The sequence below is a fragment of the Prinia subflava genome, chromosome Z (genome assembly GCF_021018805.1).
Source record: "Prinia subflava isolate CZ2003 ecotype Zambia chromosome Z, Cam_Psub_1.2, whole genome shotgun sequence".
In the NCBI taxonomy this organism is placed as follows: Eukaryota; Metazoa; Chordata; class Aves; order Passeriformes; family Cisticolidae; genus Prinia; species Prinia subflava.
In genome coordinates, this window is record NC_086283.1 from 88326455 (window position 1) to 88341908 (window position 15454).

Genomic DNA, 15454 nt, shown 5'->3' on the forward strand with positions numbered 1-15454 from the left:
TGAGTAGTTACTGTTTTGAGGAGGGACTGAAAATGGCTGATTAGAATTAAAAGCAACTTCTTTAATATCCAATCTCCAGCCTTTTATCACTTTTAAAACTATTTACTGAAGCTATTTTAAATATATCTATTTGTAATTTGTGATTGCTGTTGCCCTTATTAGTCACCCTATTAAAAAATCCAACCAAACAAATAACAAAAAAACCCCAAAACCTCCCAAACAAAAATGACATAGGTTAGTTGAGCTGACATTTTTATTGCCTGTTTGTAGTAATTTGAAATTCTGTCTTTGAAGACCGACACCTGAGCTCTCCATATGTTAATTGTTTAATTTATGCTATTTTAGTTAATTTCATAACAAAATTTTGTAACGATAACAAAAGAAATTGCAAAAATTTACTTGGGGAAAAAGTATTAATTTGAAAAGAACTGCCTACATTTAATTGACCCAAACTTTGATAGAATTTACAGACAAATACTTATTTTAAAAAAATTATTTAGGGTTTGCCAACAACCCTGAGAGTATGTTCCTTTCTTTATCTAGCCCCAAATGTGTCTTTTATGCTACTTAGCTAGGAGAAACCAGTTTCTTGTATTAATAAGTGGCAAGTTATCTGAGCAGGGACATTTTATTTTTCATCCTGACCTCTCATTGTTTCTTCCATGTGCAGGTACTGAAAATAGCTGTGGCCAACCTTTCATGACTACAGCAGATAAAAGCCATCAACAGAAACACAGAATCACTGAGGTTGGAAAAGACCTCTGAGATCCAGTCAGGCCTTTAACCAGACACCACCCTGTCAGCAGACCCTGGCACTGAGTGCCATAGCTACACATATGAACATTTCTTATAGCCTGACTATTTTCCAGTGTTCAATCAAATTCTTCTAAGAAAGCTCTTTAAGAAAGAACAGAAGCTTAGGATAATTTTATAAAATAGAAATAAAAGTGCATATTTTATCTTTAATGCTATTTACAACTGAGCATCCATACATTTTTCTTCTAATTTATTAAAGTGTTCTTTCTACAAAAAATGACTAAGACAGTCTATTTATTATCTTATAAAAGCTCACAACTTTACTGATAATTATTTCATATACCTTAAAAAAATAACAATTAAGCATAGTTTCTAAGATAACATGCCTAAGTAGAGATTTTTTTAGGGAAGAGTTTTCATACTTGCTGTGTCAAAGGCCAAAAGTGATTTTATGTAATTCATTTACTCCTACTCTTATTCAGATGGATGCTTATTACCTATTGAAAAAACCCACTTAGTTCCTTATGTATATAGTGGTATGCTATTGTAATCTTGAGTTTGGCAAACAATAACAGTTACATATTAAATGATTCAACTTGAATTAAAGTTGACTATAAAAATATTGTACTTCTTTTCCTTAAATTATTTAAAAAATCAGACATTCAGTTCTAAATGAAATATTTAGATTAAATATTTAATCTAAACTCAAATATTTAGTTAAAATTCTACTGTGTGAAATTGAAGGTGCTTGGAAAATCTTCTGCTTTATCTGTGTTGACCACACTTGATTTCCACAGCATGCTAAGTGGTATTTTACTTGTGTCTAGTTATATAAAGTTTAATTAAAAAGGTATACTGCTAATGAATTAGCAGCATTATAATTAGATTGCAAGACATTACTTTTGTCATTGTTATGAACACTGTTAAATTTATGTTTGCTAATTAATAAAACTCCTAAATCCAAATCAAATTTACCTTTTAGCATAAAAGAGTAAGTTATTTTCATTCTATCTTCCTAAAAATTCTCCTGAACTTTAAAAAAAATATTGAGTTTGAATAACAAGAAGTCCTTCTGGTTATTATTTTCCATATAAAATATGTCAAAAGAACAACACAATTCTTTGTCAACAAGAAATTATGCAATATTATGGGACTATTGCATATTATGTAGCCTCAAAATGGCAGATTAGTCTGTGCCAAGAAGACATTTAATTTTTAGGGCCTCTTGCAGACAATATTTTTAGAAAAATGTTCTATACTCTTCAGCTGAAAAATGTTTAACAGAGTTGGCATGGAGATGTGGAGATCCTGCTCCCTCAAAGCATTTAATTATGTCCTTGCCATTAAGAATACGAATAATCACACCTCAGTGGGGCTACTTATAATTAACTATCTGGATTATAGTATGAATATTGAAAGGCTCAATCCACCACTACCTTGAATAAAAAATAGTATATGCAGTGCTTTTGCAAAATGTAAAATTATATATCATATCATATCATAGTGTCCATATGTAAAGCACTTAAACAGAATTTTTTCTATTTATAATCAGTACTATACTGCAAATCTTTTAAAGTATTCTATCAAAAGGAAGCACCTAGAGTGTAACCAGAAAAAAAATAAGTGGCAAAATGTAATTTAAAGTGACTCAACATTTCCCATGGTATTATTTTCCACTGCACTGGTCTAAAATATACTGACAGTTACTGTTCCGAAAGGGGGAAAAGTTCCATAAATAATAGGTAGGTCAAAGAAGTTCTGTCTAATTGGCCTTCTGCAAACTGAAGCAAATGCAAGACAGTTTATTAGAATTTCAAGTGCAGAAGGGTAAATGTTAAAACTGCATTAAATAATTTAAGCAAAATAAAACATTTAAAATTGAAAGTACTCCATGAACTACATGTTATGAAAAATAAACCAAAAAAGAAAAGATGCTATAATATGTCTCTGGGACATTATCTGGGAAGATGGCAATGAGAATCTGGTTTCTAGATAGATTTGCTAAATGAATGATGACATGAAGCACAGACAGTGATATCTGCCTTTGAGTAAGTAAAATAAAGCATGTATTTGTCTCTTATGACAGTGCAAGAGATAGGCCAATACAGTTTCATATTCACACACAGTGACTCTCATATATATAGACATCATAATTAAAAAAAAAAATCACATTCATTTCTTCATGTTTAACATACCTGGTAGTTGATTGAAAAAGAGAAAACTAGCAGTATGAGTTTTAGATAGTCTAAAAACTGATTTATCTACTGACTCCAGTGACATGATATCACTGGGATTTTCAGTGGGGAAAAAACAATGGGGCGCAGGATCTGCAACAGATACATCAAAAATTGGGCAGCATGAATTACTGCAGACTTATCTATTGGAATTTGGAAACCCTTTCAACTAACAAAACCCCCATGGGGCCCCCAGACCTAATTAATAAAAATATGTCTGCACTTCCCAAACACTAAATTTGGATTTCCCTAGCAATATCGGCATTCCTTCAGCTCTAGCACACTATCTGTTAAAAACAGGAAAAAAGGGGTTAAATTTCCCAGAACATATGTCTGGGCTGCTGCATGAAGGAAAGCCTGTGTAAACACAGGTGGGAAAACAGATGGAGAAAGGAAAAGATAGCAGGGAGACCAGTCTTATCTTGTGTCCTTTGTGGTTGAGAGGAATTTTGCCAGTGACTACAGAGAAGAGCAGGATGAGACCACAGTGAACAATCAGGCCTCTGTCCACCGGTGAGAAAGCAAATGAAGTAACAGCAGAGTCCTGAACATGTTCCCAGAAATCCTCCTTTGAGTGAGCCGTGCTGAGCCTTGCTGTTTGGGCGGGATTTATTCCTTTCTTCTCCTCTGTAGGCATGTCAGCCCCACTCTGACACGCCAGTTCACGGAGGCAGCTCAGCACACGCCTGTCGGAACCAGGACTGCCTGTCCTGAGTCTCTCCTCTGATTCCACAGGGCTGGAGGGGCACAGGACCTCACAAAACCCTCCTGCTCATCAAAGTCCTATGAACTAGATTTGAGACAGCTTAAAACATATGTTTGCAGGGGTAACAATCTCAGGCAAGTCATCAGGGGCTGAAAGCTGCTTTTCCACTTTGGTCTTCAAGCAGGGGCCTGCTGGCTGTAGTTGAGTGCATGGGAGCACCATCTGACGGAGTCTGGGGTGAGGGATATGCAGAGAAGTGGAGGGTCACAAGAGTCAGGGAGCAAAAGACCTTTCCAGAAGGGAAGGAGAAGCTGCAGAGCCTGGCCTTACTTTGGTGACTGAAGTAGCCCTAGGACCCACACATCTGAGTAAGAGGAAGGAGATAATTGGAATGGATTTATTTTATTAAAGCAAATGTTTCTTTAGTTTATAACACTACTGCCATGTTTGATGTGATTAATTATCAGAGATTTTGAATTACCAACTTATATAATATTATTATGGAGCGATTCTGAAACAATTTACCATGGCAAAAATCAGAATACAGATGCAGCACTGTAGTACCTCAGTCTCTATCAGTATGTATTGGTATAGGTAAATTAGATTAAATTAGACTCATTATATACGTCAGTAATTCTGCTCTGTAAAGCCCCAGTAACTAATGAACTAATCTCTTCTATAAGCAAAAGACTTATAGTCTTGTGCTTCATCTCTAAAGATGTCAAAATCTTTGCATTTTGCTGATTTTGTATGTATAGTGAAGAATTAATACACAATCTGTTCAGTAATTCCTTCTGTCACAAGAAGAGCAATTTCTAATCCAATCACCTGGCTTCTGAGGAAAAAGTTCTATAGGATTAAAACCTGGAAATTTCCTTCCTACCATTTATTACTGGGATTATATCATAAATGTGTTTGAACTACCAAGATACTGAAGAGAAAGACAAATATGCACTGAGACAGAGAAAGCAAAAATGTGGGAGCTCTCATTATCCACTGCTGTGTATTTTGTATTTTCAGTATTGTAAACTGTAGATACTCAGGACCAGGGACAAGAAGACAAAAAAATTAAACCACTTCATAATCATGACATCCTCAAAATACAATTGCTTACATTTTTCACCTGCATCCTGATTCTTATTTTCCATCCCAGGAAGCTGAGTTCAAGTGTGTCAGTCTCAAGCTTTCAAGTCAGCTTAACTGCAAGCACATATGCAGTAGGGTTTTCCAACTCGTTATCCAAAAGGGATAGGTGTAAGCACCTTCCCTCTCCGTTCCTTCTGGAGGCTGCTCAGATCTGTGCTTGCCACTTGTGTTTTCCTCCCTTTCCCATCAGTCTCATGCCCATGATGTTCCACTGCAGCTGTTCTGTCTCCCATTTATTTGCACCACTCACAAATTGACTCCTCTCATATATATACATCATAGTTATTTTTAAAAAAATCGCATCCATTTCTTCATGTTCAACATACCATACTCTGTTGACATCTATCTTGTCCCTCACATTCTTCCCTACAGTTTTGTCCTATGTGTTAATATAGTCTCTACCATCCATTCATTCTCTCCTGACCTTCATTCACATGTCACTAACCCTACATAGGCTAGAAGATCATAATTCCTTGGATAAAGGTTGTCTGGTCACATCCAGAGGGTACTAGTCAATGGACATCGGTGACAAGTGGTGTATGTCAGGGATCCATACTGGCACCAGTCTTGTGTAGTGTCTTCATTAATTAAATAAATGAAGGAATTGAGTGCACCCTCAGCAAATTTGCTGATGAATCCAAACCCAGCAGTGTGGTTGACACTCCTGAAGGATGGGATGCCATCCAGAGGGACCTGGACAAGCTCAAGAAGTGACCCTTGGGAATCTGATGTGGTTTAACAAGGCCAAGTGCTGGTGCTGCGGCTGGGCAGGAACAACCTCTGGTATCAGCCCAGGCTGGGCATGAGCAGACCCAGAGCAGCCCTGCCCAGAAGGACTTGGGGGTGCTGCTGGGTGAGGGGCTGGACATGCCCCGGCCATGGCACTCACAGCCCAGAGAGCCAAACGTGTCCTGGGCTGCATCCAGAGCCCCGTGGGCAGCAGGGGAGGGAGGGGATTCTGCCCCTCTGCTCTGCTCTGCTCTGCTGAGACCCAGCTGGAGCTCTGCATCCAGAGCTGGGGTCTCCAAGGTAGGAAGGACTTGGACCTATTGGAACAAATCCCAGAAGCCAAGATGATTGAAGGCTGGAGCACCTCTCCTAGAAGGCAAGGCTGAGAGAACTGTTTTTTTCAGCCTGGGAAAGAAAAGGCTTAGAGGTCACCTAATTGAGATCCTCTGGTACCTGAAGGGAGTCTCCAAGAAAGAGAGACTTTTTACAAGAGCATGTGATGAAAGGACAAGGGGAACCGGCTTCAAACTGAAACAGAAGAGAGTGGTCAGGCACTGGCACAGGCTGCCCAGAGAGGCTATGGATGCCCAATCCCTGGAAGTGTTCAAGGATGAACACTTGGATGGAGCTCTTAGCGACCTGGTCTACTGAAAGGTGTCCCTGATCATGGTGGGGGGAACAGAACTAGATGGTGTTAAACATCTCTTTCAACACAAGCCATTTTATGTTTCTATCATTCTATGGTAATTCCTATTGAGGGCAACCTTATTTCCTCCCATGTGAAAACTGTGTCAGTTTCAGAGTGAGAAGTTTCTCTTGTACTTGTAAAAGAAAAAGATGTATCTACAGCCATGGCTACAATGGCAGCAATCCCATTTCTAATAATAGGAAATTAGGAGTAAAATTTCTAATAATGGGCAACTATTAGCAAACAGAGAGTAAAAAATGGAGGAGGATACAAAAATATCCGCTGATGTTTCAAAAAAATAACAGATAGTTACACTAAAAATAAATCAAATAAAAGAAGCTATAGAGTATGAAAATCCTATGATTCTTCACTGGTAAGCGTGGCTTACATAATTTCAGTGATGTAGAAATGACTATATAACTGCACAATATAGTAAAAATTATTTTCATGTATTCTTCCTTGTCTAGTTCCCGTCCCTTTTATAAAAAATTCACATGAGCATACCATGTGAGGACAAGGATTCTAAGGTGAAGCAGTAAAAAGTTACTGTTTCCTACAAATGCCAGCAAAATGGTAGGTCTACTGAAAGGCCATATTGAATATGGCCTATTGGAAAGGGTAGTACCAGAAACTGCTTTCAAATTCCTACTAGCACTTGGAGGTGATATGTAGGATGATAGTGTCCTTCAAACAGCAGTCTGAAAAAAACCCACTTAGTGGGATGAAAATCAGAATCCTACACACTGCTGCTGCTTCTGCACACAAAGTTTAAGAAGATTACATTTATGAACACACATTAAGGTCAACGGACTGAATGCTCTTCCCACAGAAATACCAAGGAATAAACCACAAAGTCTCTGTGGTTACAGTGTTGTATTTACTCCTTCCTCCCCAAAAGGAGAAACCAGTGAATGCAGATGAGGAAAAAGGCAGAGAGTAGTGAAGCCCAGATCTTTCTATTGTCACCAGTTTGCATGTCCCTCAAAAATAAACAGAAAGTGTACAGCAGAGGTGTAGTCTGACTCATCTATTCCACTGGTGGTTATCCAGACATATTCTTTTTGAGAAGAATTATCAACCAATTGTAAGGTTTATCTAGTTTCCTATTAGACCAGAACTAAGCCCATTTTTAATTAAAAACAAAGATCAGGCAAAAGAATTTAAATGTTCAACATCAGTCCTCAAACATCAAAACACTTCCCCTCCTTTACTGCAACTTTTGGTTTTCCAGGCTTTCGTTCTCCCAACAGTCTCCATTCAAGTCACTCCCAAATATTCGTGATTCTACTTTGGTTCCTCTTAAATCTTGGCTTTCACACCAATCTCCAGTTCTCCCATAACTTAAGGATTGCTGATTTTTATTGGTAAGTTTTTCTTTTACTTTTTTTTTTCTGATGTAATGTTATAGCACAAAAATATTCTACATATTAGGAGGCTTTGGCTTCCCAAATCCAAGGCAGCATGCTGGTGAAACCCTCCACTGTTCTGGAGGTAAGTCTACAAATCTCTCCAGAGGCAAGGTCCCCAAGTAACTCAGTTCTGGGACACATCTGTCAGGAAGAAGTTGGCATCCCTGAGCTGGGATGAGGAACTTTCAAAACATAAGACATTTAAAAATTGAAGAAGGATCTGTTTAGGCATGGCACCCTGTCACCTGTGTGCCCTCAGGTGTTAATACTGATGTATTGTGTCAGACCTGGGAGCTATACAGACCTCATGTTACAAGTAGCATCTTAAGCATAGTGTCAGCCTTAGATTTCTTGTGTGTCCATTAAGCAAAAAAGGGGTTATTTGTTTTATGATTTGAATGCATCCTTGATCTTCCAGGTTATTATTTTATCACTATGCAATATTCCTTGTGTCTGCTTTGGTCAGGAAGCTTTACTCAGCTTCTGATACACGCTTCAGGGAAAGCAGGTGTTCTCCAAAGAGATGGGAATTTTATAACTGTTTTTTATTTTCTGCTTTGACAATCCAAACCTTTTCAATTCACAGATATCTGATTTCTGCAGCTTGTTTTCTCTCTTTTCAGCTGCAGTCACAGATTTATAAAATGACAGAATGGTTTGAATTATAAGGGACCTTAAGGACTGTCTAGTTCTGACACTTGCCATGGCCTGGGATACCATTGACTAGGTCAGGTTGCTCTGAGCCCAATCCAGACTGGCCTCAGATGTGTTTGTGGATAGGGCACCCACAGCTTCTCTGATCCAGATAGGTCTTTCTTCTCCCCAGCTGGAAATACACTTCTGGAAATTCACAATATATGGTGTAGCCACACCACTTTGGATCTTGGGGCATTTCCTCTCTCACATTCTCTCTCCCTGTGCACTTGCCTTTTATCACCTCTCCTTACCCCTCCAAGCTACAGCAGCAGCTATTACTTTCTGTTTGCCCCAGCAGGCTTTGGATGCATTATCACCCATTTTTGAAACACCTGTCTCATCCCAGCTGCAGTTTGGATGAGTAAAAGTGCTTTAGTATGCAGGGTAGTAAGTTCCTGTAGTGTCTGATATTGCAAGTAGTGCTTTTTCTTTTTTGTCTGCACTCCTGTTAAGAAGGGTAGAAGTTGAACAGGATGAGCTAAATAGTTGTTTGCACTGCAACAACAGGCTGACAGTTATGTAAAATACTTTCATGTGCAATCTCCTCTGATCCTCTGCTGGTTCAGAGGAGTATTATGGCCAGATTCAGCACACAGGCTCTTGCAAACTCATTTTCATAAACTAGGGCACTGCTACGCATAGAGGAGACCAAGACCAAGGTTGCTCTGTTTCTTCATCCTCAGCATTTACCTTTTCTTTCTGCTTAATCTCCTGTCTTCAGCATCTACAATTTAATCCTGTGGGATAAGCACAAGGCCTGTTTACCAAAGTGCTTCTACAAATACTGGCGATACAAATCACCTTGCAGAGGCTACCTCGGAGTGACAAGGTCTTCTGGCCAGATCAGTGGGAGTTGCTTTAGCGAATTATTCTAAAATGGGATTAGTTAAGTAACTCTATAGCCCAATTGAAACGCTGAGCCCAATTCACTTCTCTTAGCTCCCCCCTTCTGTATACCAACCAAATGGCCCTGATTAGGCTTTCAATTGAGCATTTTCTGAAAGGCGTTCAGGTCAGTTATGGGATCATTCCTGGAATTCAACAGCAAATTAATACAATGACCAGCTAACTGTAACTCTCATAGGCAGCAGTGGTACACACACAAATACTCAAGCACCTTCTGAAAACCAGCCTTTCTGCTATTCTATTGCACAACGATAATTTACAGTCACAGGGAACAACTATTTTATATCATCAGTTATTATATGTAAGAAAAGCAATTGCTTTAATCAAAATACACATATTCAGATGCCTTCATCTTAGCAAATAACTATTTTTCATTATGATTACCAGATTAATTTGATTAGGATTAAAATTAATGCCTGATCTTTATTAACATACATCGGTTGGAGAGCTACCTAGTCAGATAGGAAGTCCAGTTTCTCACCATATATATTGGAAGGATAAACATAGATGTGTACTAAAATTCAGTGAAAAAGCACTAATAAGATCTTGAAATAATAATGAATTACAAAATATCCCATGTAAATAATGCTCTTCTATTCATTGCTAGTTTTACAATTCTTAATATGATTTTTACCTCTAGATTTATGACTCAAAAAATAGTATTCTTTCTTAAAGATTAATCCTGTCAATTAAAAAGCTATAAAATTAGTATGTAAATGATTATATTTTTATTTAAACATTTTCTGTTAAATAACAGTGATCTTAATTCAAACTAACTTCAAAATTCTGGAAAGTCATTCTGCATTTGTAATAGCTGTCCTCACAAGAGGAAGCAGACTCTGAATGTTTTATTCAGAAATATTTTGCACACTCTTCACAGCAGTTTGAATTGTCTCAGCAAGTGACTCTTAGTTAACTTATTCAGAAGTCTTTGTCTGTTATCTGTACGTTTGGTTCTAGTGCATTCACTCCAGTGTTTGTTTTTTTTCCTACTCACCTCCAAAGTAAGAGCCATCTGTCAGCTTCAGCTCCTTGTTGGACTTGGTGATGACACCAGCAACACCATGTTGAATGAAATACATCTTCTTACCCACAGCCCCTTCTCGGATAATATAATCTCCAGGTTGGAACACTTCAAATCTCAGTTTGCTTAGCATGGCAGTCACAAAATTTGGGTCTGCATTAGCAAAAAGAGGCATTGTAGCCACCAGCTTCCGACAGTTGAAGTTGACAATCTCCTAAATGGGAAGGAAACATCATAATTATAATGGGGTTCAATATGATGGGCACTGAAAAAAAGATGTTCTGCTTCCTTAATTAACAATTTCTTTATGCTCATATTGGACTTTTCTGTGTCTCTGTGCTTACTTTATAACATATTTTCATCTGCTTCTAGTGAAGTGATTGAAACAAAAGTGCGGTCTGACTTCAATTTCATGAAAAGATTAGTACCAAAAAAAGTTGTAAATGTCGTACCTGTTTTAAATAAATAAAACCGAAACATAAGCCTATGAACAATTTATGAAATATTTTCAAGCTCATTCTTGCAGACCCTACATAGTCTTGGGAAATTAACATGGTCAGTTGACATTACAGATTGAACACTGTATTGAAAAACTGAGACTAATCAGTATTACAGACGGAGAGGGGCTCAGGCAGGCAAAATCTACTGAGGTGGCAAGCCCAACATGACAGGAAGAGCAAATATAATCATCTGTATATAAATACAAACAGAGCAAATAAAAGAAAATTACAGTCAGCATTCACTTAACTGCTTTGCAAAACTAAATATGTCTTTATTGTCAGTGGAGCATCCCTAGCATTTCTTACACTAATCTGAGGCTTCAAGATTGATGTAAAGGAGACATTCCACCTACAAGTGCTCTCACTCCTATAACTGCATTCCTGCTGGAAGTGGCTTTTTCAACTTCCCATGTATCTGCTGTCTCATATTTTTAAAATCAGTTCCCTTGCATCTGGGAAAGACATGGGAATCCCCCTCTGAAGGAAAGCCATTTGCTACTGAAGCAACTAACAGGCAAGTGCATTAACAGTGAGGAGAGGGAAGAAACAACCACCTTTCCCTGAGAAATCACATCCTTTCCAAATAATCTAGTAGGACTTGAATAAGTAAATTGGAACAAAATGTCTCACCAGGCACCCTACAGACTAGTGTCCCACGTAAAAAAAACATGGTAAATTTGATGCAAGATATATTCTGTTTGTCTGAATTCAAAAATTATCTCAAGTAACAGCATGTGACTGCCAGATAGGTGACATTCAAATCGGTGAATACTGCTGAGTCAGTAGGTCAAGAGGGATATTGCCAAGATACTCTCTAAGTATATTGCCTCTTTATGAGGGAATAAGTATCATAATGGGATTCCGACTACCTGTCTTTATAAAGCATGAGAAGCTTGCTTTCCTTATTGTTTAAACTCTACATTTCTTAGAAAAGCTCTAGCCATCACCTGCCTCCCAATGGAAAGTTATTTGCTTCTCCCACTGCTAGTAGTGTGGTGGCATCCCATGAGGAGCCCCAGACTACATCTCCATTCCCTGGGAGACTGCCTTGCTGCTGTCTCCACTGGTGCTGGCAACAAGTATTACTTGTCTTGTCTTGCTTAGGGACTTTTCAGTAGGCTTGCTGCTTGTTTTCTGCTTCTGGAAGTGAACAGCTTGTCTCCCATGCCCAGGAGGCAGAGAAAAGAAATTACTAAAGAAAGCAAAAATTGACTGGAAATTATATAGAAGCTGGTGGGTGAGCACAGAAAAGGCTGGGAGAGTGGAAAGTTCAGCTCCAGTCAAGATTAGGAAGAAACAGTAAAATAGACTTAGGCAGAGTAGTACTACGAAAGGGAGAATGGGAGGAAAACAAAAAGAAGGAACACAAAGACCTTGAAAAAAATAAACAGAAAACAGAAAAAAAAAAAAAAAAAAAAGGAAGGCAGAAAGCCTGACTTTAAAAACAGGTTGAGAATGGAAACTGGTGGAAAGTGAAAACACAGGAACACAAAACCTGGGGAACAGGTGTCTGGAGTGAAAGCCAAGAAGCAGGGCAGTGTGTGTTTTATTAAACAAAAGGGAAATTGGAAAAAAAAAGAGAAGTTTTCCATAACGTATCTTTAAAAGCGTGATAAGAGAGATTATGATATATAGAGAGGGGAGAATTCAGACCTGGATAACTCCTTTGTGCAGACCCAGTCCTACCCAGCCAGAAAGGAATCCATCCCATCTTGGGAATCCCAACAAAACACACCCTTGGAAGAAGATTTTCACCCTTGGAATCTTGTGTCCTCTTCTGGCTCAATCTTCTGCCCAGTTTTCCCTTGCATTATGTAATCTCTATCTGGATATACCCATGTATACACACACATTATGCTGCTCAGCCTGAGTTGCCTAATGAAGGTACCAACATAGCTACAAAACCACCCTGCTGAGGTAATTTCAGCTGTTATTCCTAGTAATGCATTCATTTTGTTGATTAGTTTTCTGTGAAAGTTTGTGCTAAGTACAAACTTCCCTTATTTAAGATGTTAGAAGGTGGAAAATTACTGAGGGAGAAAGAAATGTGTCATTTTTAAGTGCTTTGTTTTTCTTTAAAGTGTTCTTTTATTTAAATATGAGATCATTCAGGGCAAGTAAAATACATTTCCCTGAGTCTTAATCACAGGCAGTTCTGCAATTTCAGGTTCTTGTGTATTACTTTAAATATCATCCTGGGGAGAAAGAAACAGTAAAGATTATGAAAGTGTTTTATATAACTCAGAAAGTACTAGGAGAAGTTCTGTGTTTTAAAAGAGAGGCAACAAAAGAACAAACTGACAAATTAAGAGCTGACATTTTGCACAGAGAAACATCTTTCACTCAAACTTTTCTTTTAATTTTTTGAAGCTAGACTGGAACCAGACTATGCTGCCCCATATGATATCTTCATTAAATGAGATTTTGTCTCACCTCTACTTGAAGAAAATACTAAATGAAGCCTGAGGAAAGGATTAGATAAGAAAATACCAAATGAAGCTTGAAGAATGGATTAGAAGTGCATTATGTAGCTGAAATGGTTAAAGAGCAAGAATGAATCAGACCTAGATGGAGCAAGTGTTGATCTATTCCATTTGCTGGTCTCTTACACAAGAATTATGTCAGAGATGCAATAGTCTGCTTTATATAAGAGACTGGTTAGATAATTACACTGGATTCTGCTCCTTTGTAGTATATTGAATTTATTACTTATCTTGACCTTCCTGGATTTTTTTCCAAACTGATGTTAAAGCATCAGATATTATCATTTTGTATGGGTTCAATATTTCTTGATGGCTTCTCTGAAGCATCTCAAGATGTTACAGAAGCAGTCACAACACTGTCCCAGCTGTGACTGGAGTTCTCCGATGGTACCTCTAAAATGTTTAGGACCTCTTTTCTAGAGGATTTTTAGATGGATTATAGTGCTTTTAGCTAGACTGGCTGGAAAATCCTGTTGCCATAAAAAAGGCAAAATTCTTGAAAAATCTGCTTGCCTGAAAAGTTGTTTACTTTTTCTCAGTAATCCAGTTGAGCTAATAAAAGGTACTACTTCCATCTACAAACTACGTTTTCCTTATGGGTGGACCATTTATAAATATAGCTTAGCTTTGTTAGGAGGCTTTTAGATACTATTGCGAAAAACTAGTGTATAACTGTAACAGTGCACTTATTTTCTGACTATTCCTTCACATTTTGCTTTCAAAGGATGTGAACTAAATCAGTCTTAGTTTCCTGATTGTTAAAAGGAAGAAATAACTTCACCGAGAAAACTATTTTTTCTCGTAGAAATAACTCACAAATGAAAAATTATTGACACATCATTATGAGAGAACTTAAAGGCATGGGAAAGACTATAGGAAAGACTATAGGAAAGACTATAGGAAAAGGCATTATATTTAGGGATTTGGGGTTGTTTGAGCAGGGTAGATATATTTTAACCTGGTTTTAAGGAGCTATATTCTGTATGTGTTCATGATTTCCTGTAATTTTTTAACCCATTGGTCAATTATAGTCAAGTTTGGCAGAAAGGAGGCATCTCACTGATACTAAGTTCTCACAGGTTTTATGACAGCAGGCAGTCAGGAGGACTAGGATTAGCACCCCACTGAGGGAATGACTACATCATTATCTAACAACTTGTTAAATGCCAGAAAATCTACATGTGGCAATGGGATGCAATATTCTTCATTTCTGGTGCACCTGAAATTGCTCAAATTGCTTTGACACATTCTGTTTAATCATCTCTACAGAGTGTATGTCTTAAAAATAAATTTTGCTCAGAGGCCTTTCATGTAAGTAACAACAACTATGTACAATTTTTCTCTTTGAATGGGATTGCCAAAATTTTCCATTTTTCAATTACATTGATCAGTGTCAACATAGAGACTCTACTTAAATTTTACTTAAAATATGTTAACTCATCCATAGTATGTCTAGAACTGTGTCAATAAACACTATTCTTTTTCCTGCAGGACTTGGGATTTTGTCATTTTGTCACTATAACTGGATATTCCCTCTGTCTGTTTTAGAAAAGGTCCCTGTTTAGCTTCTTTGGTTATGTACTTTAAAGCCCAAGAATGTTCTGGTCTGAGGTAGCCAACATATCTGATCTACAGACAAAGCAGAAAACCTGGAAAAAACCTCTGATCTCTAAGGCAAAGAGAGTCCACGGGATCTTAATTGCCTTGAAAACCAGGGACCAGCCTATTTACATTTTCAAAGCCCTCCAGTTCCCAAGATCCCCAGTATACCTGGATAAAGTGTATCCACAGGAAGAAAATTTGCCATCCAGCTGAGAGATAAACTTAGGCAAAATGAAGGAAGGAATACACAGGCTTTGCAGCAAAACAGTGAATGAAACTCCAACTCTACCAGGACTGACAGGACTGAGTTAAAGCAGGGTTTTTTTCTCTCCAGCTCTGTTCAACTCAGATTAAGACAAGTCAACCCTAAACAGAGCATATGGTAGCTGGTATTGCAGTCTTCTAAGAGAAAGCAATCTTTTTCATGCATTTGCAATCAGGAGGGATAAAGATTTGACCAATTATATTTTCTTGGCTTAGTTGATTAAATGTTGGCCTTCTGCATATTTTTCTGTTCTTCCTTTCTTGATTAGAATTTTTATTCAACTCCTTATATGCATTTTTTTACACTTCAG

The 15454-nt window shown here is 37.8% G+C and overlaps 1 protein-coding gene across 1 annotated transcript in view; it reads right to left on the reverse strand.

The window, feature by feature from the left end:
- Positions 1-15454, reverse strand: part of HCN1 (hyperpolarization activated cyclic nucleotide gated potassium channel 1) — a 194019-nt gene that overhangs the window by 11407 nt on the left and 167158 nt on the right. The window contains exon 6 of the mRNA XM_063422197.1: positions 10268-10508. Within this exon, the coding sequence (XP_063278267.1) occupies positions 10268-10508 (241 nt within the window). The remainder of the gene's footprint in view (positions 1-10267; positions 10509-15454) is intronic.